The 13889-nt window shown below is 38.1% G+C and overlaps 2 protein-coding genes across 4 annotated transcripts in view; one reads left to right on the top strand and one right to left on the bottom strand.

Moving 5' to 3' along the window:
• Positions 1–13889, top strand: part of MED12L (mediator complex subunit 12 like) — a 368061-nt gene that overhangs the window by 114756 nt on the left and 239416 nt on the right. Inside the window, exons 15-16 of one of the 2 annotated variants that reach the window (XM_027543477.1) lie at positions 1246–1350; positions 2180–2356. In XM_027543477.1, the coding sequence (XP_027399278.1) occupies positions 1246–1350; positions 2180–2356 (282 nt within the window). The remainder of the gene's footprint in view (positions 1–1245; positions 1351–2179; positions 2357–13889) is intronic. The other variant, XM_027543482.1, reaches the window with a different exon arrangement.
• Positions 5063–13117, bottom strand: GPR171 (G protein-coupled receptor 171). Of its 2 annotated transcripts, none has more exons than XM_027543558.1 (2): positions 12884–13117; positions 5063–8194 (listed from the first exon to the last, which is right to left on the bottom strand). In XM_027543558.1, the coding sequence occupies exon 2, from the start codon at positions 7655–7657 to the stop codon at positions 6698–6700; it is 960 nt and encodes a 319-aa protein (XP_027399359.1). In that variant the 5' UTR covers positions 7658–8194; positions 12884–13117; the 3' UTR covers positions 5063–6697. The 2 variants fall into 2 exon arrangements, with proteins under 2 accessions (XP_027399359.1, XP_027399364.1); XM_027543563.1 differs by having other exon boundaries at positions 5063–7721; positions 12884–13116.

Raw genomic sequence — 13889 nt, 5'->3', positions numbered from 1 at the left:
CAGAAGGGCTACACGCTGGTGGAAGGGTGATGGCTTTTCAGTTGTAGTCTCTAGTTTCAAAGCTCATTTATCGCTGCTTCTCACTGACATGAAAAAGTTTGGACTATAATTTACATCTTCTAGAATTGTCTTTTGGGTATGCTAATACTGAAAAGATTCGACAGGCCATCACATTTTTCACTGAATTGGAATTGTGTGCTTCCAATTTTATGTATTTCTAATCTCCAGTTTTACTTTAATGTTTAGCCTCAAATTTGGACTTGTTTTGTTCCTGACGTCATGACTGTTTTTATTCTAAGTAGCATCTTTCCCCCAATGTCTCATTACCTATATTGCTCTTTGATACTTATATTGCTCTTTTATACGTATGTTTTAGTCATAACACATCATATTTTCATTTCAATTAATTACAAATTTAATCTGTCTTTCAAGTGTAGAATTGCTCTTTTCAGCAAATTACTTTATGCTGTGAGTATGACTTTATCATTTTCTGCCAATTTTCTGATATTTTGGGCATTGTTCCAGATACTTTTGGGACTTTTCAAGGCCAAAAACATGAAGTTGGTGATGGGAAATAATAGAAAATTGTTAGAAATTATGATAGTTTCTGAAAAATAAAGCCTCATATCGGTCCTGTGAGTTTCAGCATATGCTGTTATGATATTTTACAATAATGGCTATCTTTGTAATTTAAAAACGTGCCTTTAGAATTGCACATGTGAATTTATAGTTTATACTCTTAAAGATTTTTGAAAATTACTTGTTTATTATGAATACTTTTGTTTCTAAATTTGTCCACAGTAAAAAAGTTAGAGTAAAACATAAAATTAGTTTACCTGTTTATGCTTTTTCTATGTTTCTCTGTCTCTCTCTCTTTTGTTTCCTGCTTTTGAACATCAAGGTATCTTGTATGTTAAATATCCTTAGATTTTTCTTACTAAGGCAAGTTGGTGAGCATGTGACTGGGAATAGCCCCGAGAAGGAAATTATGGTCAGTTTGTTTTTAATCAGGAAGTTTGTGCAATTTTTTCTTGAAATAGCGCGGAAGTTAAATCTTTTTTATCATGAGGATGAAGAACGTGCTTTGTAAAGCAGTGTGTATCTTAACTTCCTTTTCTTTTATTGAGGAAAAACACACTGAGGGGAAAAGAGACATAAGATGACTGATGTCACTGTCATGTTTCAGCTTCAGCTTAATGAACTACAAAATTTACAATGTGACTTTCTTTCTCTGGCAATTATCAGGAACAGACTATTATGGCGCATATGGGCATTGACTCAGGAACTACTAATATTTTTGATGAAGTAGACAAGAATGACTTTAAAACTGACTTTGGTTCGGAATTTCCAGTAGGTTCAACCTTCCAATTCTTATTGACCATGAACCCCTCCTCCCCCACCTCTATCCCCTGCTGTCTCCTCCTCCTGCCCCTTGCCTTGTGTACTGGCATGACCCCTGTACTTGTGATGCAAATGTCTTTCTCTGGAATGAATTCCACTCCAGGCCACAGTTCATCATCTCATGCAGCTGCCTCATTTCAGTTCATCCTCAGTTTTGGCTGCATTGCCTCCTCCTGGTTGACCGTGACTCCTTTGTTTAGACATCATTATCTCTCAGGAATCCATGAATATCATTTTATCAGGACAGGCCATGTTGATTTGCTGGATGTGTGTTCAGCTTCTAAATAACAGCTTTCCTGGCTCAGGACTTGTACATTCTTCTACTTTATCTTGGTATAATTACGTGTTCTTCCTCAGGGATCTCAGTGTGTAACTAACTCTATGAAAACACATGTTGGTTGGGGTACAGACTAAAACCTTTGTGTCTGTTGTCCATGAGCTTTATAAGTGAATTATTCCTTTATATATGTTTTTGTAGGAAATGTAGCCCTATGAGGAAGACACTTAGTTATCAGTCTAATTTCGTCTCTGGTCCTCTGGGAAATGGAGCTGTGCACGCGTCTTACCTGTGTGTGTGGTTGCCAGTTTCTCATCTTTGGAACGGGAGATGATGCTCTTTATCTGAACATAAAATTTGTGGAAATTAACACAGTTCCTTATTTTGCTAATGGTTAAATAAGGAAAAGATATGGTATGAGTGTCTTGTGTTGTTTGAAGTTGTGTGCTTTGGTTTTGCTCTTTCATTTACAGTCTCCAACATTTGTTTTACATGACTTAGATTTTTTCTCCCATGCCTGGAGAGTCCTGTGAGAATGCCAACCCTTCTCTGGGCAGAAGAATGTCAGTTAATGGTGAGAAGCTGTTGAAGAGAGAAAAACCAAGGGAGTTGATTTTTCCATCTAATTATGACCTCCTACGACACCTGCAGTATGCAACCCATTTTCCCATACCTCTGGTAAGTCGCTTGTCAGTTGGCAAGCTGATCATTTCATTGTAGGGTCATTTATTATTCAACTGCTTGCCTGAGTACTACACATGAAAGAGGTGAGTGTGTTGTATTCACTACCTGCTTTTGTTTGTTATGGTTCTTACCATGTAGCTTATGTGCTCGTGTAGTCTACATTTGTGGTGTCGTACTACTGACATTTAGCAAAATTTTCCATATTAGTATACTTGTACTAAGAGCATCTGAGTCACTGCAAATTATATCTGTATGTATTTTCCTACTTCGATTTGAAACTCATTTACTACGTAGCTTTTATCTGCACTGTATTGTGGTAGGTACTTTTGGCATTATACAGATGAGTAAGAACTTTTGAGCACAGAAAAGATGAAAAAGATAGGGAGACAAATGTCTATAAAATGACAAGCACCATAATAAGTGAAATAACTTGAGTAAAAACCCAAGTGACCACTGAAAAGTGAACCGTTTGACATTCCCAGAGCTCTTCTGCTACTCTGAAAGAATAAAGATGGGAGGAGGGGAAAACCTCTGGTTGAAAAATTGGCTCATGCTTCATAGAAGAGGTCATATATGTGATAGACTTGGATTTCCACTTGTTGACTGTAAGAACTGGATATCGATAGCACATGGGAAATAGTTGCTGGGAAATTTAGTGTTTGAGTCATAACAAGTGATGTGCTTTATTTTGAAGGGAAACAAGATTAGTTTTCTGATACATGTAATGCAAATTGGGCCAAAATTTATAGAAAAATTTTTTAAAATTCTTAGGTTCACTATCCTTTTTCGTGGAATTTTAACTTATTTCAGTGAGTCATTTTTTTTTATATAAGACTATTATTACTACTATTTTTTAAAAAAATGTAATTGTGAGGTGCATATTATATTATTTCCTAGACACCTTTGTGGAGTTTTGATCTCTAGGCTAAATAGTTTCTTAAATTTTTTTATTTTCTGGTTATTTTTGAACATCCTCTGAAATGACTTTTGAAATCACTACACCCATATATTTTTTTTTCTTGTTACAATTAAGAATCCCTTGTTAATTATCCTATGTCTAGGACTATATTGAAAGTAACTAAAATTCTTTCTTTTTCATCACTGGTTGAATATACCAATATTTTTCATCTGTTACCTGTGGGCATCACTCATTTTCTACATATTGGAACAACTTCACAGTGTATTTAGAGCAGCAGAAACAGCTTGATATTTTAGAGATATATCTTGAAGAATTCATGGGTGAACTATCATGATGTCTGATTTGTTTTAAAATAGTCAAGATTCCATATTAAAGTCTAGAGTTGAGTTAATATTAATGTGCTGGTGTTACTGTCCTGGTTTTGACAAATACATCATGGTACGTAAGGCTTTATCTCTAGGGCAAACCAGATGAAGAAGATACGGGAACTGTCTGTACTATCTTTTTACTTTATCTGTAAGTTTTAAATTATCCCAAAATGTGTATTTGGAAGAAATAGGGGAAAGGAAGGAGATACGGCAGAAACTTGAAAACGGTTCAGACTGGTTGAGGGTTCTGTGCTCTTCTCTTGGGTGAGCGGCGCTTTGCAGGTCTCCCTGTGTGTGGGGGTATGAGAGCAGGGGGCTGCGCGAGCGTGCGCTTCTTTCTTCTGTCATTTACGTGAATTCGTGTGACCTGCGGTGGTGACACAGCTGTTCCCAGCACTTAAATTCTCAAGACTGTCCTCTTCCTTAGAGGAAAGAGTGTGAATGATTTCCAGGGACTAAGTCTCCTGATGGATAATGACAGAATTCAGCTGCGATGCGAAATCATAAAAGAACTGCTAGAAATTTGACATAATAGGATAGAATTTTTTAATAGCCTTCTATTACCAGTTGTCTAGAAGTGCCTTTTTTGTCAGTGTAATTTAGACTAAACCATCAGAAAAGGGGAAATAAAAGCGTATGCTAGTAAAACTGTGCCATTGTGGATGCTATAGTGAGTCTGACTCGCCTATTATGCACATGAGGAGAATACAAGAATATGATTTAAAAATAAAAAGTTTGTTTTTTACCGCCCCCACCCCCACTTTGTCTTTAAAATGTGGCTCTAGTGAGTGAAGGCCAAGGAGAGAAGACTAAAAGGCACCTTGACTAAAAGATTCAGAAAAGTAAGCTAGTTTCATATATGCTCTTGTATGAATGATGTCTTCATCTGCTCAGCAGTAAGACTATGCTCTCAGTGGGCCACCAAGCCCAGGTTCTAGTGTCCAGGCATTCAACCAGCCTCTGCCACAAAATTTGGGGTCATTTAGACCCTATCTGTGTCAGACATGTGATACCGACAGGGCTTCCTGTCATTACCACTAGCCAGCTGGGGTTGCTGCAGTGCCTACCATGTTAGAGCTGTAACGGGCACTTTTTTGGGTGCATTTTCTCATTTACTATTCTCCTCAGACTGTACATCCTCAGAGAATGTGTAGTAGAGCTGTGGGCAGGAGTTGTCCAAGGTTCAGCTGTCAGAAAATAGTTCTCAGCACAGAGCTAAAAAATGAGTCTGGAATTCAAACTTGTTACTTTCCAGGAACACCATTTCTTTTTCCTTCCTTCCTTCCTTCTTTTCTTCCCTCTTTCCTTATTTTTCTGTCTTTCTCTCTCCCTTTATTGCCTCCTCCCCTCCCTCCTATCCTTTGAGATCATTTATTTTTATTGAGGTAATGTTGATTTATAACATGAGAGATGTTTCACGTGTAAACATTTTATTTCTACTGCGGTATCCCCCGCAGCGTGCTCACCACCCAAACTGAGTTTCCCTTTGTCGCCACCAGCCGATCCCCATTGCCCATGTCATCCTTCTCAGCCCTTCTCCTCTGGCGACCACTACTCTGTTCTCTGTGTCTATGTGTTTGTTTTTGCTCAAACAACACCATTTCTTAATAATTGCATTACTGATGGTTTTGATATGGGCTTTTATAATTGAAGCGAAAACAATACAAAGTCTTGTATATGCTTATCTTAATTTTTTAGTCTTCCTTCCCTAAATAAGTCTTCATTTAATACCATCTACTGAATCCTTTCTGTTTTACTCGCATTTGAGAGAATTTGATCAATGGCTTGTGACCCTGAGAGTGGAGTCACGCATACATTACATGGCTGGCCCCCCATGGGGTCAAGCTCATCTTTAGGACCTGGGGGGCACACTTCAGCTAAGCTCATGCTGCGTTTCTTTCTAATAAGTCCTTGCAATGTGGAGCTGACGTGTCTATTTCAAGACTATTTGACTGGTGCTAGTTTTCCATACCTTTGATGTGAGTTCCAAAACAGTGGTTTTAGCAGTTAGTATAACTCAATGACCCCCCACTTGAAGATGTTATGGGGTATGTTCTTTACTGCTACAAAATAAAAATAAGAAATCACTGGATTTGTCATTACTAACAGTAGAACAATCTTTATTTATAACCTATAGTTAAAATATAAGGATATCCTATAGTACGTTCAAAAACCATGTTTTTCCGAGCCTTTTTATAAGTAAAAAATTGTAAGCTATTGTGGTAGGACACACTGCTGCTGCTGCTGCTAAGTTGCTTCAGTCGTATCTGACTCTGTGCGACACCATAGACGGCAGCCCACCAGGCTCCCCGTCCCTGGGATTCTCCAGGCAAGAACACTGGAGTGGGTTGCCATTTCCTTCTCCAATGCATGAAAGAGAAAAGTGAAGGTGAAGTCGCTCAGTCGTGTCTGACTCTTAGCGACCCCATGGACTCCTCTGCCCATGGAATTTTCCAGGCAAGAGTACTGGAGTGGGGTGCCATTGCCTTCTCCGAGGACACACTTAGATGTTAAAAATTGGAGCATTGAGCCAAAAAGTTATTGTTTTTAAGTGATGGATTAAAAATCAATCAGGCTCAGGTGGTTTCAGGTAAGAAATCACCTGCCCTTTTTTTTTTTTAAAGTGATCTAAAGGGCTTTAAACTGTGTTGCTAAAGGGCTTTCTGGCAACTCACATAGAGAGTATTTTGCATATTTCTATCAGAAGTCAGCTCCAGGTCTTTAAATGAATACCTAATGAATATTTCAGACTCTGTGTCATAGAACTCATTTAGGTTTTAAGGATATTGCAGGGTTTATATTGGTTCAACAAGACTTTTTAGTTTTTTGTTTTTTTTTTGTACAAACATTTGTATTAAGGAGCATCAACAACCACAAGAGTACAGTTGGGCTTGTGTTCAGAAACAGTTTCTCAGTAAACCAAACCGCATTTGCCCTCTGCCTGTATTTTTACTTACGGAGGCTCTTTTTCCCCTCCTTCCCAGGAGTTTGTACACTTAATTGTCTAGTGAGGCAAGAAATTATAGCATGCAAAAAAAATCCTGTATTTTATGCATTGTTTTCAGACCTTGGTTTTTCTTTTTGAGCCTTGGACTCCTTATGGGAAGCAAATGTCTCAGTGATCTTTAATCGGAAAGCTTTTGAGAGATGATAGTACAGGATTGGATCGAAACACAGGTTGGACACAGCCAGGAGCAGTGTGGCCTCTTTTGCTTTGAAAAGTGAAATCCTGGTGGAACAGTCAGATATGACCTCTGTCTGGCTGAGGGTGTATGGGATTCGGACAATGTGATAAGGAACAAAACATATGATGTAGCCTGTAGTCACCAAAAGTATACTGATGAGAGCTCTCTTCACGTTTGGATAATTTTCATTATCTTTGTTTCTGTAGAGTTGTCGAATTACAAGGCAGTTAGATATTAAGATGATGGCTGAGAAATTGAAGAATATTGCTATACTTATGAAATTTGTCAGCAAATGCCAGTTTCTTCCAAACTCACTTTTGAATTCCATGCAGCCCACGTTGGGCTTTTCTTTGATGTCTTTGATGGGAATGATCATGTTTGGCACCATTATAAGAAGGACCATTAGCCACACAACAGCTGATATCATTTTAGCAAACCCAGGTTCTTGTATTCGATAAATCTTGCAGCTGTATGTCAACTGAAGACAGCGATCAATGCTAACGAATGCTAAGAAGATTATTGATAAGTACATATTAATGTAGATGAGGCAGGCTGTCACTTGGCAGTGGAATATCCTCAGCTTCCAGGGTGCGACACCCAAGTCAACAGTGATTTTCACTGGTAATGCCAGAGTGAGCAGGAAATCAGCTGTAAGCAAATTAATTAAGTATATGCTCACACACCTGTGATTTGTGTTTTTCTGTATGAAAGCCCAGGTTGCAAAACAACTTCCAATAATTCCAATGAGGAAAACTAAATAAAAGAAATATGTGAATGGCTCCAGGTCTCTGTAAACTGGGCAGAAGGTAGAACTGTTGGTCATCTTCAAGGACAGTAGGTATGACCGTCCAGAAAGAACAAAACAAAGACAAAAAGCTCCAAAGAATCTGTTAAAAAAAAAAAAAAAAAGAAAGAAAGAAAACGAATGAGAGGGAAGGGAGGTTAGTAATTCAAATTAGAAATTGTTTTCTTCAAACACAATTGCATTCCTGAACCATGGTCGCAATCACTCTGCTTCTTAGAATTTTATTGGTGAAGTTACTTGATGTGTGAATTGGTGGGAACATCTTCGATTACAAGGAAGGAAGCATGGGGTTTCCATGGTCTGATTTTGTGATTTTGGGAAATCCCGTGTAGGTTGCTGCTAGAAGGGATGTTTTTGACTTCACACTTTTGCATCCTGATAGCTTGTTTGTAACCAGTTGGGTTGGAAGTTAGTTTGTAGAGGAGATAAGTGAACTGAATTTCTGAGAAATAGAGGAAACAAAAGGTTTGGTTGTGGCTGAGCCTGAATTGCTCTCAATGAGGCTTCCTGGCTTTTGTTTTCATAGGTTTCATGAACTCTTCATGCTGGAGAAACCTAGGTGGAGAGGGGGAGGTGAGAGGGGACAGAAAATTGTACTAAAATCTAAAAGATTTTTATTTAAATAATAGGCCTTTTGTTGTGTAACCTACCAGAACAGTTTTACAATCAGAATTTCATTTCATTTTTCTTTTTTAACAGAAGAAGTTGTAATTAGCATCTGGTCTTTGCCTGATGTTCTGGATTATGATGGTGTAGACCTGTCCTGTCTGGTTTGGTAACCTACAACCACAGATGACCATTAAGCCCTTGAAAAGTGACCAGTCCAAACTGACCTGTGCTGTAAGTGCAAAGTACATACTGGGTCTTAAAAAATATTTAGTATGAAATATTATAACTAGTAGTTACTACTTGCACTATTTTTACAATATTTTACGTTAAATCTTTAAAACCCAGTCTGTACTTTGCACTTACAGCACAAGTCAGTTTGAGCTGGTCACATTTCAAAGGCTTAAGGAGTAAAATTGTGCTATTTTATGCATGTAGTGCAACAGTTAGTAAAATGTGTCATTAATTTTTATATTGAGCATATAGTGAAACGATATTTTTGATACATTAGGTTAAATATATTATTAAAACTAATTTCTCCTGCTTTTGCTTTTTTTAAGTGTAGCTGCAAGATAGTTTTAAAATAGCTTTGTGGTTTGCTTTATATTTCTCTTGAACAGTGCTCGCATAGATATTTCCTTGGTCAAGAAGTTTGACGAAGATTATATTTTAAAGGTTTCTAGGGCAAGGGTATATGATTGTTGGTAACAAGTTCTCAGAAGAGAAGCTCAGTTATATATATAGAAGTATCAAAACATCTAACTTGAGCACTTGAGGGGTTTATTTTTTTCTTCTTTCATTGTGGGTTTCAAGGCAGTCAGGGCCAGGTGTGTAAGTCCTGCCCTTGGAACCACTGTGATCATCGCTGATAGTGACAAAGTCTTGTCATATTCCCTCTGTATCTGGAATATTGGATGATTTATAGCATAAGTTAAACAAACTAGGCTTCATAAACTCATGCTCTTAGGGCTGTGGCACCATTCTCATGAATATTAAACAATTTCCTTCCTGTGATTTATTGATCAGAAGATTGGTTTTGTGTTTTAGCAAGAAAAAAAATTCATGTGCAGCTTTTAAAAATAGCAACCAGTAACTTTAGGAGTTAAGAAGGCCATTTTTCTGAGACTTCCTTTTAAAAGCATAAAAACTTTAGAAGCTTTTTTGAATCTTAATTCTCTTAATTATTTAATGATCCATTGGGTACATCTTGGGGTGAGACAATATGTAAGTGGATGGATAAGGCAGATGTATATAAAGCTTTCTAAATTAAAGGGACATTTAAAGAGTACATGTTTTTCCCATTTCCCTACTTGAGATAGGACTTGAGAGTCCAGGAATAACATCATTCTGTACTAAACTCAGTGATAGTCATCAAACACATTCTTTGTATCTGGTACCATGCCAAATACTTTACATGTACTGATTTAATCTTTTATTATTTCTATTATGTAGATGTTGTCTCCCTTACCTTTTTTAAATTGGAGTATGGAGGTACCTTATAAAACTAAAAATAGAGCTACCATGTGATCCATGAGCCCATATATTGGGTATATACTCTGAGAAAACCATGATTCAAAAAGACCATGCGCCCCAGTGTTGCTGCAGCACTGTTTCCAGTAGCCAGGACGTGGAGCAGCCGACATGTCCACTGACAGATGAGTGGACATATATACAATGGGATATTTCTTGGCTATAAAAAGGAACAAAATTAGGTCATTTGTATCCCTGTTTTATAGATGAGAAAACAGGCACCATGAGGTTGAGTAGCACTTGAGGTTGTATAGCTGGTAAACTACAGAGCCAGGATTCCCAGCCAGCCAGTCTGGTCTTAGAAGCCATGTTCAAAACCACTTTGAAACTGTGTCTCAGTAATAATAACAATAATAATGGTGGTTATTGTTATTATTTTGAGTAATAATTTTTATTGGAGTATACTTGATTTACAATGTTGTGCTAATTTTAGTTGTACAGCAAACATATATCGACTCTTTTTTTAGATTTTTTTTTTTAACTTGTGTAAGTCCTTACAGAGTATTGAGTAGGGTTCCCTGTGCTTACAGTAGGTCCTTATTAGTTATCTATTTTATATATAGTACTGTTGCTTGGAAAATCCCATGGATGGAGGAGCCTGGTAGGCTGCAGTCCATGGGGTCTCGAAGAGTTGGACACGACTGAGCAACTTCACTTTCACTTTTGACTTTCATGAATTGGAGAAGGAAATGGCAATCCACTCCAGTGTTCTTGCCTGGAGAATCCCAGGGACGGGGGAGCCTGGTGGGCTGCCGTCTCTGGGGTCGCACAGAGTCGGACACGACTGAAGTGACTTAGCAGCAGCAGTGTGTTTATGTCAGTCCCAATCTCCCAGTTTATCCCTCCCCCCGTTACCCTTGGTAACCATAAGTTTGTTTTATACATCTGTGACTCTTTGTGTTTTATAAATAGGTTCATTTGTACCATTATTTTTAGATTCCGCATATAAGTGGTATCATATAATACTTATTTTTATTATAATATCAAACCTTTACTAAGTTCTTTATTTTAGAACTATAAGTCTAAAAATTTTCATGTAAAAGACCAGAAATAAAATATTCATTCTTAATTTTTCCCCTAAATACTAATGAACGACATTTAGGCTCTGTGTGTTTTGATGTTTCATTTTACAATAGATGTATTAAAAAAAAATCTCGGTCCTATCTTTTAAGCTTAAACCTTCTTTTCTTTCAGAATTCCTGTTTGTAGTCTCTCCATGTCATCTGCACTGTCTTCCTCCCAACTCTGCAGTTTAGTTGGTGGGACCCCTGCTGTTCTGGGAGCACTTCCTTCCTTCCTTTGTACTTTTTGTTGTGATAGCATTTGGGGCTCATAGGACTGCCAGGGTGCAGGGAACCCTTATTTATAACATTTGGTCCAGTCCCTGGGTTTGAGGACGCTGAGGTCTGGCTCCTGGGTGTTGGCCAGCGTTCCCTGGCTTGTTGGAGCAGACTAGGGTCTCACCTTGTTGATCATTTTCTAGGCTCTCTGCCTGTATCCTTCCCAGCCCCCATTCTGCCTATCCTAAATGCCTAAAGGAAGCCCTTCAGATCTGAAGTCTGTTCTAGGTTTTACTGACATCCTTATGACTTGACTTTTGCTAATAACCATTTATTTATTAACCATTTATTCTGGACATTCTTTTGTTCTCTGGGTCAAAAGCTAGTGTCAGTGTAGATGAACTGTCACCTCCCGCCTTTGCTCATTGTTCCTTTACAGGCTAGGATTTTGGCCTGCTGCTGCTGCTGCTGCTAAGTGGCTTCAGTCGTGTCCTACTCGGTGCGACCCCATAGACAGCAGCCCACTAGGCTCCTCTGTCCCTGGGATTCTCCAGGCAAGAACACTGGAGTGGGTTGCCATTTCCTTCCCCAATGCATGAAAATGAAAAGTGAAAGTGAAGTCGCTTAGTCGTGCCTGACTCTTAGCGACCCCATGGACTGCAGCCTACCAGGCCCTCTGTTCATGGGATTTTCCAGGCAAGAGTACTGGAGTACTGGAGTACTGGAGTGGGTTGCCATTGCCTTCTCTGAAGATTTTGGCCTAGGCTCTTGTATTTCGAATGTTACATTATGATCGTAACATATAATGTGTTTCTTTGAGTGCCCTATTGCTCATACAGTAAAGTCTCATTTTATAGATGACTACGTGGTAAAGAGAGGATTAGAGAATTAATTAGTTTTGATCAGTTAGTGTACTGTGTATCTGGAACTGGAGAAGGAAACGGCAACCCACTCCAGTATTCATGCCTGGAAAATCCCATGGACCGAGGAGCCTGGTGGGCCACAATCCATGGGGTCGCAAAGAGTCCGACGACTGAGCGACTTCTGTGTTCTGTGTACCTGTGTATATCTGGAAGTAACCAGCCATGGGTAATTTATTTAAAAATAATTACAATGTAACTATTCACTCAATACTGCTTGAGAGTTATGCAGGGCCTCCCAGTTGTTTTTCTTGAACCTCCAGCTAGCTTGCAATGAAGCCCACACTTCTCATTTAAAATTTTTGGTCATATCAAATATTTAATAGTTGTTAAATTATAATAGCATTCTGGGTTTTCCATCATGAATTTGAAAACTAAGTGCTTAATGAATATATTTTTTTAACCAATTATTAGCCTGTGGACATCTAAAGTGCCCAGGTGTATTCCAGCAAAATCAAGAAGAGATTTCTAGGGTTTCCTTTGTTTTAGAGTGCCCGTTGCTTAGATCCTTCTTTACAGAAGTCACAATGGAATTTTCTAGAAATTACCTATCACAGTGTTTGTAGAGCCCTGTTGTGCCCTGTGGTGAAGAACTACAACATAGCCTTCATCCATCCAGTTTTAAAATCGAGTTACTGACTAGTTCGGCTTACCCATCAGGAAGTAGTATTCAGTGTTGTGTGAATTAAGCTGTCTTTCTTAAAGGGATGGATGAGGTCTTCAGGTAGAAGAAAATTACAGTGTAGTTCACACTGAGAATCTATTTGGAGTTTAATAATTGGTGCCGCCTTCTACAGCAACCTTATTACATGTTGGCATTTTCAGCTCACATGGTTTAAGCACTGAAAATCATAGATTTCCCTGCCACGTAAAGACACTGAATATATTAAGTATTTAGGAAGACATACCTGGAGATGTATTCTCCGTGCTTCAGCGGGCCTTGCTCCAAGTCTTCAGAGAAACATGAGCTGTTTGGCTAGCTTCAGCGGTAGCAGGCCCGCTGTAGGGCTGCTGGCTGCACTAAAAATTTCCTTTCCTTTTTGTGTGGTTTTAAAATGTTGCATATTGACGTAGATGAAACTGTGGTTTGCAAATAGTTTAACTGTGTTTTTTTCTTTTCTTTTTTAAAAAAATATTTTACCTTTATGAAAGCCTCCTCAAGAAGTTCTTTTCAATTTTGTACAAGGTTTCTTCAAGAATTAAGATTTGTTTGTTTTTGTAGAGGAAAGATTTTTATTCATCTGTTGTAATACCTATGTTTTTTTGAAATCACTCAAGCTGTGTTTTTCATCATAATGATTTTAAAGAACGCCAATTTTTGCATCTTGAATGGTGTTATGAGTTAAAGATACCAGGTGTTTAAGCAGAATTTCTTTAGTATATATACTGATACTCATCAGCTTTCAAAATGATAATTTAAAAAATTGTTGCAGTTTTAATACTGCCGTGAGACATCTGCTAACATACAAAAAATATGTGATTTAATAGAGTCTGATATAGTGTATTTTTTTGTCTTCATTTTTTTGTTCATTTAAGAAGAATTTGGAAATACAAGAGGAAAATCATTATGTACAGAGATAATCACGGTTAACATTTTTGCTACATACATTTTCTGGCTCTGTTTTGTTTATTTATTTATTTTAATCAATTACTTAAAACTTTTTTTAGCTGTGCCGGGTCTTTGTTGCTGTGTGCAGGCTTTCTGTAGCTGCGGTGAATGGGGAATATTTTCTAGTTGCCATTCATGGGCTTCTTATTGGGGTGGTTTCTGTTGTGGAGCCGGAGCTCTAGGGTGTGCCAGCTTCAGTAGTTGAGCATGTGGGCTCAGTAGTTGTGGCACACGGGGTTTATTAATTATCTTGTGGCATGTGAAAACTTCCTAAACCAAGGATAGAACCCATGTCCCCTGCACTG

This window comes from Bos indicus x Bos taurus, chromosome 1 (assembly GCF_003369695.1).
Source record: "Bos indicus x Bos taurus breed Angus x Brahman F1 hybrid chromosome 1, Bos_hybrid_MaternalHap_v2.0, whole genome shotgun sequence".
Lineage (NCBI taxonomy): Eukaryota > Metazoa > Chordata > Mammalia > Artiodactyla > Bovidae > Bos > Bos indicus x Bos taurus.
This window is presented reverse-complemented; position numbering and strand designations above follow the sequence as displayed.